Consider the following 18,800-nt stretch of genomic DNA (forward strand, 5'->3'; position numbering starts at 1 on the left):
TGTGGGTGCGGCTGCACCCAGCAACACGGAGGGTGGAGATTCCACCTCCACCTCTCGTCAACAACAATAAAGGAATGTAGGAAGGTGAGTACTTATCCAAGAGTTGTCCAGTAGTCAGCTATCCTACAAACAATCAACAAGAATTACAACTGTAATTAATAGCACGTTTGGGCGGAGATTGTTACCTCTTTGATAGGGCGATATCTCGGCAATGAGGTGGAGATGCCGTCCTGCTGATATACCTCCCTGTTGATTGGAATCAGCTGTCTCAGGTGATGGGTGACAGCTGTCACCCTGGCTGCTTCTGTGAGGCGGCAGCGCCCTCCGGTGCCTGGAGCCCGCACTCCAGGCAGGGCGCCCTCTGGTGGTGGTGGGCCAGCAGTACCTCCTCTTCAGCGGCCCACACAACAAAAATGTATCTTTTTGGCCACAACCATAAACGTTACATTTGGAGAGGAGTCAACAAGGCCTATGATGAAAGGTACGCCATACCTACTGTAAAGCATGGAGGTGGATTGCTGATGATGAGGGGATGTGTGAGCTACAAAGGCACAGGAAACTTGGTCAAAACTGATGGCAGGATGAATGCAGCATGCTATCAGAAAATACTGGAGTAAAGTTGCACTCATCAGATTAGAAACTCCACATGAGACTTACTTGGACGTTCCAACATGACAATGATCGAAAACACAAGGCCATTTCAGTCTCCTGACCTCAATATCACTGGGCCACTCTGGGGAGATCTCAAACGTGCAGTTCATGCAAGACAGCCCAGGAATTTACAGGAACTGGAGGCATTTTGCCAAGAAGAATGGGCAGCTTTACCATCAGAGAAAATAAAGAGCCTCGTCTACAACTACCACAAAAGACTCCAAACTGTCACTGATGTTAAAGGGGGTTAAGGGTGTTAAGAACTGGGATATGTAAACTTTTGATCAGGGTCATTTGGTTAGTTTCTGTTGTCATTATGATTTAAAAATAGTAAACACAGTTTGACAATAAATGGCTTCACACAACCACCAACCATGAGTGAAAAAACGTTTTTGTGTTATTCATATTCTCTGAAAAATAAGGGGAAAAAAATCCAAAATTCTGCCAGGGTATGTAAACTTTAGAGCACAACTGTATTTACAGAGACAAAAACCGTTGTTTGTACCACTCTGTAATCATATTTCTGCACAAATGTTGCACATTTTGACACTGACTGCTATGTGAAAGTGCTCTGTTTTGGAGTAGCCAGTCAAGGAACTGCAACTTTTTCTTCTTCTGGTACAGCTTCATCTGAGGCCATCAAAGCTTCACAATGAGAGTGGTGACATTTAATGTCCCAGCATTTCAGCTGACAGGCACCATATTGTTTCCAACTTCAGAGTGATGGCACATTGTTCACATTGTAAATCACACACATCTGAACACAGCGGGCTGCTGGATACATGGTTTTAATCTCCAAAAAGTTTTAAAATGGCAGGATGTTGCTCATAAGGATGCAGAAATCTATCTGAAAACTGATATAAAATTAATAGATTTCCTACCCATACAGAAAGGAGAAAATATGAGGAAATAAAACAATGTCCAGCTCAAGTCTCTGTCAGGCAAATTCATGTTCAAGCGTATACATCGCATGTAAGACCTAACCTTCATTTGGAATTCATTTGTTTAGCTATAAGCAGTTATTTACTGTACAGATTAAAAAGAAATATAATAAAATGGGCAGCACGGTGGCTTAGTGGTTAGTGCTGTTGCTTCACAGCAAGAAGGTCCTGGCATCATTGTGTGGAGTCTGCAAGTTCTCCCCATGTTCATGTGGGTTCCATCCAGGTGCTCTGGCTTCCTCCTGCTTCCAAAGACATGCAGGTTAGGTGAAACCATGCAAGTGTGGTTGTGTTTGTGTGTCTATATGTGGCCCTGTGACAAACTGGCGTCCTGTTCAGGGTGTACCCTGCCTCACGCTCTATGACTGATGGGATAAGCTCCAGCCCCCTGCAACCCTTAATTGGACTAAGCGGTTGAAGATGAGTGAGAGATAACATATCTCCACAGTAAACAAATTGCTACAGCTAAGGAGCACTACAGAATATGAAATGACTTGCTTTGATAAGTGTCATGGAATTATCTCAGATGTGTTTTGTGTTTCTGTTCAGTGGCGGAGTTTTGGAATAAAACGCTTAAGCTTTAAACAATCATCAATTAAGCACAGTCACAGACCTCTGAAATTTTTTTTTCAACTAAAAAGTCCATCCATCCATCCATTTTCTTCTGCTTTATGCGGAGTCGGGTCGCGAGGGCAGCAGCTCAAGCAAAGCCGCCCAGACCTTCCGATCCACACACACCTCCCCCAGCTCATCCAAGGGAACCCCAAGGCATTCCCAAGCCAGCCGAGAGACGTAATCCTTCCAGCGTGTCCTGGGTCTTCCCCGGGGCCTCCTCCCGATGGGACATGCCCGGAACACCTCTCCAGCGAGGCGTCCAGGGGGCATCCGAAAAAGATGCCCGAGCCACCTCAACTGGCTCCTTTTGACGTGGAGGAGCAGCGGCTCGACTCCGAGCTCCTCCCGAGTGACCGAGCTCCTCGCCCTATCTGTACGGGAGCGCCCAGCCCCCCTTCAGAGGAAACTCATCTCGGCCGCTTGTACTCGCAATCTCGTTCTTTCGGGCATGAGCCAAATCTCATGACCATAGGTGAGGATCGGAATGTAGATTGATCGGTAAATCGAGCGCTTTGCCACCCTACTCAGCTCTTTCTTCACCACGACGGTCTGATACAGCGACCGCATCACTGCAGATGCTGCACCGATCCGTCTGACGATCTCACGCTCCATCCGTCCTTCACTCGTGAACAAGACCTCGAGATACTTAAACTCCTCCACTTGAGGCAAGGACACTCCACCGACCTGAAGAGGACAAAGCACCTTTTTCCAGTCGAGAACCATGGCCTCGGATTTGGATGTGCTGATTCTCATGCCGGACAATTCACACTCGGCTGCAAACCGCCCCAGTGCACGCTGAAGGTCCTGATTTGACAAAGCCAACAGAACCACATCGTCCGCAAACAGCAGAGATGAGATTCTGTGGTTCCCAAACCAGACCCCCTCTACACCCTGGCTGTGCCTAGAAATTCTGTCCATAAAGATAATGAACAGAACCAGAGACAAAGGGCAGACCTGGCAGAGGCCAACGTGCACTGGAAACAGGTTTGACTTACTACCAGCAATGCGAACCAAGCTCCTGCTGCGGTCGTACAGGGACCGGATAGCCCTTAGCAAAGGACCCCGGACCCCGTACTCCGGCGCACCCCCCAGAGGGTGCCCCGAGGAACACGGTCAAACACCTTTTCCAGATCCACAAAGCACATGTGGACTGGTTGGGCAAACTCCCATGAACTCTCGAGCACCCGATGGAGCGTGTAGAGCTGGTCCAGTGTGCCGCGACCAGGACGAAAACCACATTGCTCCTTCTGAATCCGAGGTTCGACTATCGGTCGAATTCTCCTCTCCAGTACTCTGGAATAGACCTTACCGGGGAGCCTGAGGAGTGTGATCCCCCTGTAGTTGGAACACACCCTCCGGTCCCCCTTCTTAAACAGAGGGACCACCACCCCGGTCTGCCAATCCAGAGGCACTGTCCCCAACCGCCACGCGATGTTGCAGAGGCGTGTCAGCCAAGACATTTCCACAACATCCAGAGATTTAAGGTACTCAGGACGGATTTCATCCACCCCAGGAGCCCTGCCACCGAGGAGCTTTCTAACCACCTCGGTGACTTCGGCCTGGTTAATGGATGAGTCTGCCTCTGAGTCTCCAGTCTCTGCTTCCTCTTTGGAAGACGTGACGATGGGATTGAGGAGATCCTCGAAGAATTCCTTCCACCGCCCAACAACATCCCCAGTCAGGGTCAACAGCTCCCCACCCGCACCGTAGACAGTGCTGGTGGAGAGCTGCTCCCGCCTCCTGAGGCGTCAGACGGTTTGCTAGAAATTCTTCGAGGCTGACCGATAGTCCTCCTCCATGGCCTCCCCAAACTCCTCCCAGACCCGAGTCATGGAGAACATGGTCCACTCGGACTCCATGTTTCCAACCTCCCCCGGGATCTGGGAGAAGCTCTCCCGGAGGTGGGAGTTGAAGACCTCACTGACAGAGGGTTCCGCCAGTCGTTCCCAGCAAACCCTCACAATATGTTTGGGCCTGCCAGGTCTGACTGGCTTCCTCCCCTCCCAGCGGATCCAACTCACCACCAGGTGGTGATCGGTCAACAGCTCAGCCCCTCTCTTCACTCGAGTGTCCGAGACATGTGGCCGAAGGTCAGATGATACGACTACAAAGTCAATCATCGACCTCCGGCTCAGGGTGTCCTGGTGCCACGTGCACTTGTGTTCGAACTTGGTGTTCGTGATGGACAAATTGTGACTAGCACAGAAGTCCAACAACTGAACACCACTCGGGTTCAGATCGGGGAAATCTCCCAGGAGAACAATGGAGTCCCCAGTCGGAGCACTATCTTGTACCCCTCCCAGGGACTCCAAGAAGGTCGGGTACTCTGCACTGCCGCTCGGCCAGTAAGCCGAGACAACAGTGAGAGACCTGTCCCTGACCCGAAGGCGTAGGGACGCGACCCTCTCGTTCACCGGAGTGAATTCCAACACATGGTGACTGAGCTGGGGAGCAATAAGCAATGCGACCCCAGCTCTCCGCCTCTCCCCGTGGGCAACGCCAGAAAAGTGGAGTGTCCAGCCCCTCTCCAGGAGTTGGGTACCAGAGCCCAAGCTGTGCGTGGAGGTAAGCCCGACTATCTCTAGTCGGTATCTCTCAACCTCCCGCGCAAGCTCAGGCTCCTTCCCCCCCAGTGAGGTGACATTCCATGTCCCAACAGTCAGGGGCTGTGAGCGCGGACCGGGCCGCCGGGCCACCTGCCCTCGACCGCCACCCAGTCCTCTCTGCAACCAACCCCCATGGCCCCCTCTGCAGGTGGTGAACCCACAGGAGGTCAACTAAAAAAAAAAAAAAAAGTTTTCAAAGGTATCTTCTAGATTTAAATTAACTTTATTGGCGATAAGGCAGGTATGACTGTGGAGTTTCCACTCAAACACAGTAAATGCTATCTCCAGTAGATCACGCTCGGAAACAATATGGCTTACAACCACTAGTTGTCGCCACTCTGAGTATGTGGGCACGCTACAGTAGCCCAGAAAAAGAAACCAGCTGTTGTTAGCATTATAGCATCAATAGCATAGCATAACTTTCTCATTCTGAACTGGGGTGACCACATTAAGAAATTGGTCTCTAAGCGGAAGTATTGTTCAAATTTACAAACTTCTGTAGTGTTTCATAAAAATTATAATCTAACTCTTATTGTAATCTGAACCCAAAACCTCAACCATGCAGAATTACATAATTTGCACAGTTGCTTGGCAACTAAAACATCAAGTTTCAACCCTCATTACTCCACCAGAAGCAAAATGATGGCAAGAATCTGGAGTGAAAAAAAAAGAAAAACCATTCGGTGTGCAAACTGTGTAGAACACATGTAGTATGACAATAAACCTGTCCAGATAAATGAAGAATAAAAAGTAATTTAAGTCCTGTGGCTTTATTTCTATTATTTCTGATTGTATTAAATGAGTCAAACATTTTTGGGTGATTTTAATCTTTATTACAAAATTTTACATAATATTTTTCTATTAGTTATTATTTATTTTATATTTGCTCTCACGACCAACTAGGGGACCACAGCCCACACTTTTGGGAATCACTGTTCTCGTGTTTTATACAAACCATAAGTCACACCATAATTATTCCTGTAGTTTATTACTGCTGCAGGCTGAATGTGTTCTTTGCACTGTAACAGCAGTTGGGGATTTTGGGCATAATAATAGTGGCAGCGGTTCGTATGATATTCAGAGTAGGCTGGAGGGGGAAAAAATCTGCCTTTTTTTTTACTTTGGTGGAAAGCAGCTAAATGCTGCTCATGTGATCACAGCAGGGGGCAGCAAAGATAACATGTGGTTAGAGATTGGGTTTCTCCTGCCTACTGCAGTTTTATTCTGATCTCCAAACTGTCATGTGAAACCTATATTTCTGTTTCTTTTTGCGAGAGTCTCAGAGTTTAAATAATGCAGAATTCCCCCTGCAAAAAGGGGGAAATTCTGAATAGTTTCACTGACTTAATGATCGTGTTTTGCCCTAGATCTCTAAAATAATAATAAAAAAATGATCCGTGCAAACCTTATTATGGAGTCTAAACACTGCCGGTGAGGGAAAAAGAGAACATTTTACTCACTCTGTTTGAAGCCAAGGAAGGGGATCCTCTCGATGGGCGTGTCCCTCTCTTTCATGTACTTGTAGAGTGCTACTAAGAAAGCCTGCTCCTCTGCTCTGTTCTCCTCTGTTTCCTCCTCTTTCTTTTCCTCCCCGCTCTTCTCCTCCTTTTCCTTTTCTTTCTCCTTCGCCCTCTCCTTCTCCTCGGCGGAGGACTTCTTGCTGAGGCTGTTCGCTTTGTGTTTGGCTGCTGGAGTGATTTTTCCGTTGGGTACCGTCACTTTACAGTTGGGTTTAACCTGCAATAAAATAAGAGTTACAAGTGCAGTCAGCCGCTGTCACTGTGGATGGAAACGACTTATTCTGAACAGCGTCCAAATGATGTCAGATTACTCCAAGTGCAAACAATCATTTTTATTTTTATTTTTACAGGCCACACACGCAGAAGCTCATTGATTATCAATGTGGCAGCTCTTCTCGTCATCACAGATTAGGTACCGATTAGCTCGGCTTTAGCTTGAAGACAGAAGTGATGATATTGATTTTACTTTCCAAGGTCACTGGAATAACAGCAGAGAAAGGGCTTTTACGGAGAGCATCCTATTTACTTTTAACATTACAACCGATGTCCCGATTGTGGCGCTTACATGTTCACAAATGTGCAAATTAATCAGCGGAAAATCAAAGATTTCTCACAGATTTCAGGGTGAAAATGTAACACCAGCCGACCATGAATTTCCTTCAGATTGTAATATCGCCTTGGTGTTGGCAGAGTGATTTTTCTACAGTCACAGTCCTGCCTCGTGCTTTTAGAAAACGCAGTGGAAACAAGCGAAAGTGGCGTGTTCCGCTCTGAGATCATGCTGTACTTGCTGAAAATGACTAAATGACTTTCCTGCGGTCAAGGGAACAAAAAGGCAGAAAGACAAAGTGTGCTCCAAATGATCCATCACAGATTAAACCAGTGGAGTAAGAAAGAAAGAAAAGACCTATTTTTAACAAGCGCAGCATAAAGATTAAAGGTGTCGTCCCTTTGGATTCATTTTTTACAATTTAACTCAATTATATTCCTTAGTATTCAAATAAAAAGATTCACAATCTTTTATCACCAATATGCTTAAAATTCCCATTTTCTCCAAACGATTTACGATTTTGACCCAAGTGGGTTAAAATCCAGCAAGAAGAAGCCGAGGACCGTTTCAGAGATGTCAGCTTCTGAGTGTCGCGCAATGCATTGCGGTCTAGCTTGTATCCAAACACAGTTCCCATGTTACCTGGAGATTGACAAGGATAGTCTTGTGCAGAACTTCTAGCTCAGATGATGTTACAGTGATCATGCTGTTATAGTTGTGATACGTACGTGGTAACAGAAAAAACCCAAAATATTCTTGAAGAAAGAAGATGCAACATGCCTTTTGCCTCATGTAATGCATGGATACTTTTGTCCCTAGAATTCAATGCGTGTGCATGTGACAGTGTGCTCAGAAGCTGACAGCTATGACATGGTCCATGACAAACTGCGAAACGTAGTTTCCCAGCATGCCATTTGAGGCTCAAAGCAAACTGATATTGTACATATGCTAGTGTTAGCATTGCGGAGCTGACAGAGCAACAGACCTTCAATTGTGACTTGAAAGTGTGAAAAACAGACAGTGGCAGACACAGTGTATAAATATACTGAAGACCATCAGACGTCCCGCTGGGGAAAAACTCCAGATAAAATCAGGACAATTTTCATACAATGTTTTGCTGGATATCTGCTGGACAGACAGCACTCACACAGGTCTGCTATAACAGGTGTCAATGTCAACATTAGTTGCAGTAGTATTTTCACTCTTAGGGGTGGTGGAAAAGTGGCAAGTGTGCTTGTTTCCAGTGCAGCAGGTTCCTGGTTCAAGGCCACCTCTGCCCATTCTCCATGTAATGTGGAGTTGCATCAGGAAGTGCATCTCAGGTAAAGCTTGTGCCAATTTAACATGATGATCTACCTCAGTTCTGCTGTTGCATAAACAAGGGAGAAGCTAAATGGACGTACATATGCTATATAGTCTGTATTAGTCAGTGAGATAAGCTTTCATCATAGCTTTATTAGACGCATGTTTGGTAGTTGTAATTTGGAAAGTCTGAGATCAAGAGAAAAATCTTTGGTGTGTGTGTATGTGTTTCAGCTGCTCCTGGTTGCTACAGCAAACCCAGTATAGATCCACAAAGGGATTTGTTTTACACCCAATGCCCTTCCTGACACCAATTCCAGTTCTCCATGGAGAAACAGGCTCACAGTTCCTGGCTTTCCCAAATCTGCCAGCCAAGCACTAACCAGCAGTGATTCTGCTTCAATCTGAGATCTGACCAGATCAGGTACACACAGAGCAGCAAGGCCACTGCATCTTAAAAAAGGTAATCATATCATTAGAATACAATTTTGATAATCAATTTATTATTTTTCAAGAAAAAAAAATTGACTTGATATGACTTTTTTGATGATGAAATTGACCTGATTGTTTAAATACCAGATATATTTGTTGAAATACTTTTAAATGCTTTTAACATGCTTTAATACATTGAGAACAGATAATATAATAATAACTTATTTCAAAATTATTATCAGTTATTATCAATTATTATCATTATTATTTTTCATAATCTGAAATACTGACGCAGAGCGGCTACCTCAGTGGGATAAGGAGTTTGGCTACCAGTTTGTAGATTCAGAGAGGGGAGATTGAGATGGTTTGGACAAGCGCAGAGGACCCAGGATATATAGGAAGAAGGATGCTGAGGATAGAACTACCAGGCAGGAGGAGAAGAGGGAGGCCAAAGAGGAGGTTTATGGATGTGCTGAAGGAAGACATGCAGGTGGTTGGTGTGACAGAGGAAGATGCAGAGGACACGGTGAGACACATTAAAGAGACATTAGCATGCTAACTAGTGGTACAGGAATGTCACTGTGAAAGATGCTGGTCTGAAACAAATCAAGTGAACTTCGGTTCCGTTAAGCAGTCATGCATGGAGGAAATCCTACAGTTGTATGTAAAGGTTTGGGCACCTCTGATGATTTCCATGATTTTCCTTTATAAATCATTGGTTGTTTGGATCAGCAATTTCAGTTAAATATACCATATAACAAACACAGTGATATTTGAGAAGTGAAATGAAGTTTATAGGATTTACAGAAAATGTGCAACAATTCTTTAAACCAAATTAGACAGGTGCATAACTTTGGGCACCCCAACAGAAAAAATACATCAATATTTAGTAGATCCTCCTTTTGCAGAAATAACAGCCTCTAAATGCTTCCTATAGCTTCCAATGAGAGTCTGGATTCTGGTTGAAGGTATTTTGGAGCATTCTTCTTTACAAAACATCTCAGGTTTGTTGGTTTCCAAGCATGGACAGCCCACTTAAAATCACACCACAGATTTTCAATAATATTCAGGTCTGGGGACTGAGATGGCCATTCCAGAACATTGTACTTGTTCCTCTGCATGAATGCCTTAGTAGATTTTGAGCAGTGTTTAGGGTCATTGTCTGGTTGAAAGATCACTGATTCATGAACACTATTCTCAAGAATCTGCTGACAGTGACTGGAATCTATGTGACCCTCAACTTTAACAAGATTCCCAGTACCTGCACTGGCCACACAGCCCCACAGCATGATGGAACCACCTCCAAATGTTGTGTGGGCCGCTGAAGAGGAGGTACTGCTGGCCCACCACCAGAGGGCGCCCTGCCTGAAGTGCGGGCTTCAGGCATGAGAGGGCGCAGCCGCCTCACGGGAGCAGCCGGGGGTGACAGCTGTCTCTCATCACCACCTGACAGCTGTCACTCATCACCACCTCATCATCATCTCCATAAAAGCCGGGCAGCAACTCCACCTCCCTGCCGAGATATCTTCAAGCCAAGAAGGTAAACTCTCAGCCATTTGACTGTGCCGTACGCACGTGATCTCTTTCTCTGAGTTTTTGCAGGAGATCCTGTTGACTGCTTTCAGCTGGGTGCTGGGTTTTGTGGACTGTGTAGGAGTGACGCTCTTCACCCCTCACGCCAAAACGGATAAGTAGCTCTCAGGCTCTGCACAACTGTGTTACTGTGTTTGAGGTGGAGGTGTTTTTTCTGGGTGTGTGCTCACACCCACCCTTGATTGTTTCTGCTTCCTGCCAGCAGTACCAGATCCGACAGCCGGAGACAGTGACCACCTGGGGACTCGGGACTTGGCGGCTCCAGTATTCTCCGGGTTCTGTGGCGGTGGAAATCGTGTGGGTTCCGGCTCCTCTCTGGACAGACGTCTTCTATCCTCGAGCCTGCCCACACGTCACCTTTGTAGATTGACTACATACAAAATTCTGTATTCGTCTGTATTTTGTTGTGCACATTCACAACAGTAAAGTGTTGTATTTTCGGCTCATTCATTGTCCATTCATTTACGCCCCCTGTTGTGGGTCTGTGTCATTACACTTTCCCAACACGATATCTCGGCCAACGTCATGGATCCCGAGGGGCGTCAAACATCTGTTGGACAACCAATGGGAGAGCAGGGTGCACAGGCGTCTGCAGGAGGCGTGATTGGTGAGCTGCAGCAAATCCTCACCGCCTTTACTGCTCGGTTGGATCTGATGACCAAGCAGAATGTCATCCTCAACCGCAGGATGGAGGCTCTCACCGCACAGGTGGAAGTGCACGCTCAGGGCGCTGCTGCAGCTCCTCCTCCTGCTGACCCGGTGCCGAATATAGACGTTCCACTGGTCATTCAACGACCCCCCCCCCACCATCCCCTGAAGCATACATAAGTCCCTCAGAGCCGTACGGAGGTCGTGTGGAGACGTGTGCTGACTTCTTGATGCAGTGTTCGCTCGTCTTTGCACAGCGTCCCGTGATGTACGCGTCAGACTCCAGTAGGGTGGCTTATGTGATTAATTTGCTTCGAGGTGAGGCACGCGCTTGGGCTACGGCGCTTTGGGAGCAGAATTCATGGCTCCTTACCTCTTATACTGGGTTTGTGAGGGAGTTCAGAATGGTGTTTGATCACCCTAACAGAGGCGAGACCGCTTCAACCGTGCTGCTGTCTATGAGACAGGGGTGTTGGAGCGCAGCTGAATATGCAGTCGACTTCCGCATCGCGGCTGCGAGGTCCGGCTGGAATACGACTGCGCTCCGCGCCGCCTTCATAAACGGACTGTCGTCGGTCCTGAAGGAGCACCTGGTGGCTAAGGATGAGCCACGGGATTTGGACGGGCTTATTGATCTAGTTATATGATTAGACAATCGGTTAGAAGAACGCCGTCGGGAGCGAGACGAAGGACGTGGCCGGGCATGCGCCGTCCCTCTCCCTTCCGGGTCCGAAAAGGTTCCGCCCTCCCCACGCTCCACAGCTTCAGCGCTCCGTGTGGCAACAGCTCCCCCTGCTGACGATGCTATGGACATGAGCAGGGCCAAATTAAGATCATCTAACAGACAGAGGAGACTGGCCCACGGGGAGTGCTTTTTCTGCGGCTCAAGTGAGCATCTGCAGAGAGACTGCCCCAAGCGGTTAAACACAAAAGCCCGCCCTTAAAAACTGGGTTAAGGGTGGGCCAAGACATTCACGTGGGACATACATGTATTTCTACACGTCTCCCAGTTACAATCCTGAGCAGGGATTTAACCCTTCAAGCCCCAGCACTGGTGGACATGGGGTCAGAAGGGAATCTGCTGGACAGCTGATGGGCAAGGGAGGTAGGGCTCCCTCTGGTGGCGCTTCCTTCGCCATTGAAGGTGCGGGCGCTAGATGGCACCCTTCTCCCTTTAATCACACACGAGACACAACCAGTAACTCTGGTGGTGTCTGGGAATCATCGGGAGGAGACTGAGTTTTTTGTTACTCCTTCTACCTCCCGCGTGATTTTGGGCTTCCCGTGGATGGTAAAACACAATCCCCGAATTGATTGGCCGTCTGGGGTTGTGGCTCAGTGGAGCGAAACCTGCCACCGGGAGTGTTTAGGATCCTCGGTTCCCCCCAGTTTAATTGCTAATGAGGAGGTTAAAGTCCCCCCCAATCTGACGGTGGTGCCGATCGAGTACCACGATCTTGCTGACGTTTTCAGCAAAGCTCTGGCGCTCACCCTTCCCCCACACCATTCGTACGATTGTGCCATTGATTTGATCCCGGGCGCTGAGTACCCGTCCAGCAGGCTGTACAACCTCTCACGTCCTGAGCGCGAATCAATGGAGACCTACATCCGGGACTCGTTAGCTGCCGGGCTGATCCGGAACTCCACCTCCCCGATGGGTGCTGGTTTCGTTTTTGTGGGCAAGAAAGACGGCGGACTCCGTCCATGCATTGATTACAGAGGGCTGAACAAGATTACGGTTCGCAACCGATACCCTTTGCCCCTGTTGGATTCAGTGTTCACGCCCCTGTATGGAGCCCAAATTTTCACCAAATTAGATCTTAGTAATGCGTATCACCTGGTTCAGATCCGGAAAGGAGACAAGTGGAAGATGGCATTTAACACCCCGTTAGGTCACTTTGAGTACCTGGTCATGCCGTTCGGCCTCATTAACGCCCCCACGACGTTCCAAGCTTTGGTTAATGACGTCTTGCGGGACTTCCTGCACCGATTTGTCTTTGTATATCTGGACGATATGCTCATCTTTTCCCCGGATCCTGAGACCCATGTCCAGCATGTATGTCAGGTCCTGCAGTGGTTGTTGGAGAACCGGCTGTTTGTGAAGGGCGAGAAGTGTGAGTTCCACCGCACTTCTTTGTCCTTCCTGGGGTTCATCATCTCCTCCAACTCCGTCGCCCCTGATCTGGCCAAGGTTGCGGCGGTGAGAGATTGGCCCCAACCCACAAGCCGTAGGAAACTGCAACTGTTCCTCGGCTTTGCAAATTTCTACAGGAGGTTCATTAAGGGCTACAGTCAGGTTAGTAGTCCCCTGACAGCCCTGACCTCCCCAAAAGTCCCCTTCACCTGGTCGGATCGGTGCGAAGCCGCGTTTAGGGAGTTGAAACGTCGGTTTTCGACTGCACCAGTTCTGGTGCAGCCCGATCCTTGCCGCCAGTTTGTGGTTGAAGTGGATGCCTCTAACTCAGGGATAGGAGCCGTGCTGTCCCAGAGCGGGGAGTCCGATAAGGTTCTTCACCCTTGTGCCTACTTTTCTCGCAGGTTGACCCCGGCTGAACGGAACTATGACGTGGGCAATCGAGAACTTCTTGCGGTGAAAGAGGCTCTTGAGGAGTGGAGACACTTGTTGGAGGGAGCTTCGGAGCCATTCACGGTTTTCACAGTCCATCGGAACCTGGAGTATATCAGGACCGCCAAGCGGCTGAACCCCAGGCAAGCCCGCTGGTCACTGTTCTTCGGACGTTTTGACTTCCGGATCACCTATCGCCCCGGGACCAAGAACCAGAGATCGGATGCCTTGTCCCGGGTACACAAGATGAAGTCAAAACAGGGCTGTCGGATCCACCGGAGCCCCTCATTCCTGAGTCCACTATCGTGGCCACCCTCACCTGGGACGTGGAGAAGACCATCCGGGAGGCCCTGGCACGGAGCCCGGACCCAGGAACCGGTCCGAAGAACTGTTTGTACGTCCCACCAGAAGCCAGGGCTGCGGTCTTGGACTTCTGTCACGGTTCTAAGCTCTCCTGCCACCCAGGGGTGCGAAGAACCGTGGCAGTGGTCCGGCAGCGCTTCTGGTGGGCATCTATGGAAGCCGACATCCGGGAATATATCCAGGCCTGTACCACCTGTGCCAGGGGCAAGGCGGACCACACTAAGACTCAAGGACTCCTTCAACCGCTTCTGGTGCCTCGTCGCCCCTGGTCCCACATCGGCCTGGATTTTGTCACGGGCCTCCCGCCGTCCCAGGGCATGATGAACGTCCTCACAATAGTGGACCGATTCTCCAAGGCGGCCCACTTCGTGGCCCTCCCGAAGCTCCCAACGGCCCAGGAGACGCAGACCTCCTGGTCCACCACGTCGTCCGTCTGCATGGGATACCAACTGACATTGTCTCGGATCATGGTCTTCAGTTCTCCTCACAGGTCTGGAGGAGTTTCTGCAGAGAACTGGGGCCACCGTGAGCCTCTCGTCCGGGTATCACCCACAGACGAATGGACAGGCAGAGCGGGCCAACCAGGAACTTGAACAGACCCTCCGCTGTGTGACATCTGCGCACCCGACGGCCTGGAGCACCCATCTGGCCTGGATCGAATATGCTCATAACAGCCAGGTGTCTTCTGCCACCGGCCTCTCCCCGTTTGAGGTGTGTCTGGGGTACCAGCCCCCATTGTTTCCCGTGGTGGAGGGAGAGGTGGGTGTGCCCTCAGTCCAGGCCCACCTGCGAAGATGCCGTCGGGTGTGGCGCACCGCCCGTTCTGCCTTGTTGAAGGCCCGGACGAGGGCTAAGGCCCATGCAGACCGCTGGCGTTCCCCGGCCCCTGCATACCAGCCCGGGCAGGAGGTGTGGTTATCTACAAAGGACATCCCTCTCCAGGTGGACTCCCAGAAACTGAAGGACAGGTACATAGGACCCTTCAGGATCCTCAAAGTCCTCAGTCGGCCGCAGTGAAGCTCCAACTCCCAGCTTCACTGCGGATACACCCAGTATTCCACGTCTCCAGACTCAAACCACACCACACCTCACCCCTCTGTGCTCCCGGACCGACGCCGCCTCCTGCCCGGATCATCGACGGGGGGCCGGCTTGGATGGTCCGCCGGCTCCTGGACGTCCGTCGGATGGGCCGGGGGTTCCAGTACTTGGTGGACTGGGAGGTGTATGGACCTGAGGAACGCTCCTGGGTGAAGAGGAGCTTCATCCTGGACCTGGCCCTCCTGGCTGTCTTCTACACCCGTCATCCCAACAAGCCTGGTCGGGTGCCAGGAGGCGCCCGTTGAGGGGGGGTCCTGTTGTGTGGGCCGCTGAAGAGGAGGTACTGCTGGCCCACCACCAGAGGGCGCCCTGCTTGAAGTGCGGGCTTCAGGCATGAGAGGGTGCAGCCGCCTCACGGGAGCAGCCGGGAGTGACAGTTGTCTCTCATCACCACCTGACAGCTGTCACTCATCACCACCTCATCATCATCTCCATAAAAGCCGGGCAGCAACTCCACCTCCCTGCCGAGATATCTTCAAGCCAAGAAGGTAAACTCTCAGCCGTTTGACTGTGCCGTACGCACGTGATCTCTTTCTCTGAGTTTTTGCAGGAGATCCTGTTGACTGCTTTCAGCTGGGTGCTGGGTTTTGTGGACTGTGTAGGAGTCACGCTCTTCACCCATCACGCCAAAATGGATAAGTAGCTCTCAGGCTCTGCACAACTGTGTTACTGTGTTTGAGGTGGAGGTGTTTTTTCCCACCTGGAGAAGAACTGCTGGTTTTGCTGACTGTTTGCTGGGTGTGTGCTCACACCCACCCTTGATTGTTTCTGCTTCCTGCCAGCAGTACCAGATCCGACAACCGGAGACGGTGACCACCTGGGGACTCGGGACTTGGCGGCTCCAGTATTCTCCGGGTTCGGTGGCAGTGGAAATCGTGTGGCTTCCGGCTCCTCTCTGGACAGACGTCTTCTATCCTTGAGCCTGCCCACACGTCACCTTTGTAGATTGACTACATACAAAATTCTGTATTCGTCTGTATTTCATTGCGCACATTCACAACAGTAAAGTGTTCTATTTTTGGCTCATTCATTGTCCATTCATTTACGCCCCCTGTTGTGGGTCCGTGTCATTACACTTTCCCAACACCAAATTTTACTGTAGGTAGCAAGTGTTTTTCTTGGAATGCTGTGTTCTTTTTCAGCCATGCATAGCACCCCTTGTTATGTCCAAATAACTCAATTTTAGTTTCATAAGTCTACAGCACCTTATTCCAAAACAAAGCTGGCTTGTCCAAATGTGCTTTAGCACACCTCAAGTGACTCTGTTTGTGGCGTGTACGCAGAAAAGGCTTCCTCTGCATTACAGCATCATATAGCATCTCTTTGTGCAAAGTGCGCTGTATAGTTGAACGATGCACAGAGACACTATCTGCTTCAAGATCATGTTGTAGGTCTTTGGAGCAGGTCTGTGGGTTGAATATGACTGTTCTCACCATCCTTTGCTTCATCTTATCTGAGATTTTTCTTGGCCTGCCACTTCGGGCCTTAACTGGTATTGTGCCTGTGGTCTTCCATTTCCTCACTATGTTCCTCACAGTGAAAACTGACAGCTGAAATCTCTGAGATAGATGTTGGTATCCTTCCCCTAAACCATGATGTTGAACAATCTTTGTTTTCAGGTCATTTGAGAGTTGTTTAGAGGCTCCCATGTTGCCACTCATTGGAAGAGATGCAAAGAGGGGAAACAGTTGCAAATGGCCACCTTAAATACACTTTCTCATGATTGGAGTCTCCTGTGTAAGGAGGTCAAGGGTCATTGAGCTTACCAAACCAATTTTGTGTTCCAATAATTAGTGCTAAATATATTCAAATCAATAACATCACAAGGGTGCCCAAATTTATGCACCTGCCCAATTTTGTTTAAATAATTATTGCACACTTTCTGTAAATACTAGAAACTTCATTTTACTTCTCAAATATCAGTGTGTTCGTCTGCTATATGATATATTTACTGAAATTTCTGATCCAGACAACCAATGATTTATAAAGGAAAATCATGAATTATCAGGGGTGCCCAAACTTTTGCATACAACTGTATATACAGTCTATGGGGGAAACTATTGGAAAACAACAGGTTTCCCTGTCCTTTATAATCTGTCATTAAACACTATGCACATTAACACCAAATAGTCAAGAGCTGGCCACGCCCCTGGAACATCCATCAAGCAACAAATGCCGACTGATTGTCGCCCTCATTTGTAGCTAATGTGACCGTAGGATTATTCTAAAATGATTGTAAAATCTGCATTAAAAGCATATAATATCAAAAACCTCTGTGTTTTTATTTGAATACAAACCAGACAGTCTGGTTTTAAACAGCTCCTCAACAACTGAAAATGGTTTTGATTGGCTGATAAAAACAAACTCAAAATATTTGCATTTTAGGTAACAAATATGAAGCTGTGTTTTGGTTCTCGGGCAACGTGATGGCCATTTATTCTTTTCTGTTTTTATGCATTACATAAACAAAACAGCTGATTAGTTGACTGGAAAAACCAAAAATAGAAACATTCTCTGGTTCCAGCCCTACACTAATTCTCTGTCAAAAACAATTGCGTATGATACCTTTGTTGGCATTTTGCTATCTGAGATGCAGGAGTCCTGAGTTGCCACTGTTGTTGAGCCCTGGGTTGACCCCAGCAACCCTTGATCTTGACCCTGAGTCTGGCCCTGGGAGTCCCTCCTCTGGGAGAAGGATAGCTTCTTCTTGCGCGGTCGCCCTTTCAGGTTGGGAGCTGAAGGAAGCAAAGACACACACAAAAAAAGGGAATGATTAGCAGAACAATAACGACAACGAGGTGGAAACTCGTGTGTCGAAGCCACACCGTGCAACTAAATCACCAAACATTTTCACATGTGCAATGCCAACATCTGGTTTAGTCTGCAGCAAATTTTCATCCACACACACACACACACACACACACACTGCAAGATGCATGTGTGACACTGCCTCTGTAATTGCAAGATGGAAATTCTGAGAAGAAAAACAAGAGATGACGCTCGCAGCCAAATATGCATTTACTTTCTGGCAACGCGTGAAGAGGGTGGAGGCTATGACAGAACATTTACAGTCAGGGAAAGGAATTTCACAAGCCTGCTAGCCTGTAGCTAATTATTTTTAAACTGGATTAGTGCAACGTTGTGCTGAACAGTGGAGCTCCAGTGCCAAATTGCTCCAATGTGCCAATAAATGTGCTCCTCAAATTCCCCCTCAGCGTTAAAACAGAAACTATTCCGACAGATGTATTTTTAAGATTGGAGATGAGGGGCGTTGTTACAGTCAAGCAGTTAGTATAATAGTGTAAATGACAGATTCTGGTTAACCCGCAAGCCCGCAGAAAGGTTGAAAATCAAAACAAATGGTTTCTGCTAAGAGTAATATTTGATACAGATGCTTAGAGAGAGAGAGAAAAAAAAGCTCAGATCTTGTGTTTCTCACCACAGCAACATCACAACAGCTTTTCTGTTTTCCACGTCTGTCATCTTGTAAAGAATTACATTAAACTTTGGAATCTCAAATTGGTCTAATCGCTGGCGTTCCAAGCCCGATGCCTGCTCATGTCGTCAAACTGGACTCTGTTAATTAAAAACACATGAACCTGCCTGATAGCAGCTCTTTGTTTGAAAGGCTGGCATGTATAATTGCTCAGTTCACATTACACACACAATAAAGTATTTAAGCCCTCCAAGTCCTTTGTCCGGCCACGTCGGTGTCAACCCACGGATGTAATGTAACGTCTTGGCGGAGGTCCGTGACTCCACACGGCAACACAAACAGATATGTGCTCAAAACAGAGAGACAGAGAATACAGATACTTAAAAAAACACACACACACACACAAAAAAAAATCCAAGTTCCATCACGTATTTCTCAGCATCAACATTCTTTGTTTCCATCTGCAATGATAATTAAAT

General features: G+C 48.2%; 1 protein-coding gene across 2 annotated transcripts in view; it reads right to left on the reverse strand.

The window, feature by feature from the left end:
* Window positions 1-18,800, reverse strand: part of arid5b (AT-rich interaction domain 5B) — a 230,280-nt gene that overhangs the window by 44,109 nt on the left and 167,371 nt on the right. For both annotated transcript variants that reach the window (XM_034185396.1, XM_034185395.1), the window contains exons 5-6: window positions 17,451-17,620; window positions 6,274-6,550 (exon numbers count right to left, since the gene is read on the reverse strand). In XM_034185396.1, the coding sequence (XP_034041287.1) occupies window positions 6,274-6,550; window positions 17,451-17,620 (447 nt within the window). The remainder of the gene's footprint in view (window positions 1-6,273; window positions 6,551-17,450; window positions 17,621-18,800) is intronic.

The sequence above is a fragment of the Thalassophryne amazonica genome, chromosome 13 (genome assembly GCF_902500255.1).
Source record: "Thalassophryne amazonica chromosome 13, fThaAma1.1, whole genome shotgun sequence".
Classification (NCBI taxonomy): domain Eukaryota; kingdom Metazoa; phylum Chordata; class Actinopteri; order Batrachoidiformes; family Batrachoididae; genus Thalassophryne; species Thalassophryne amazonica.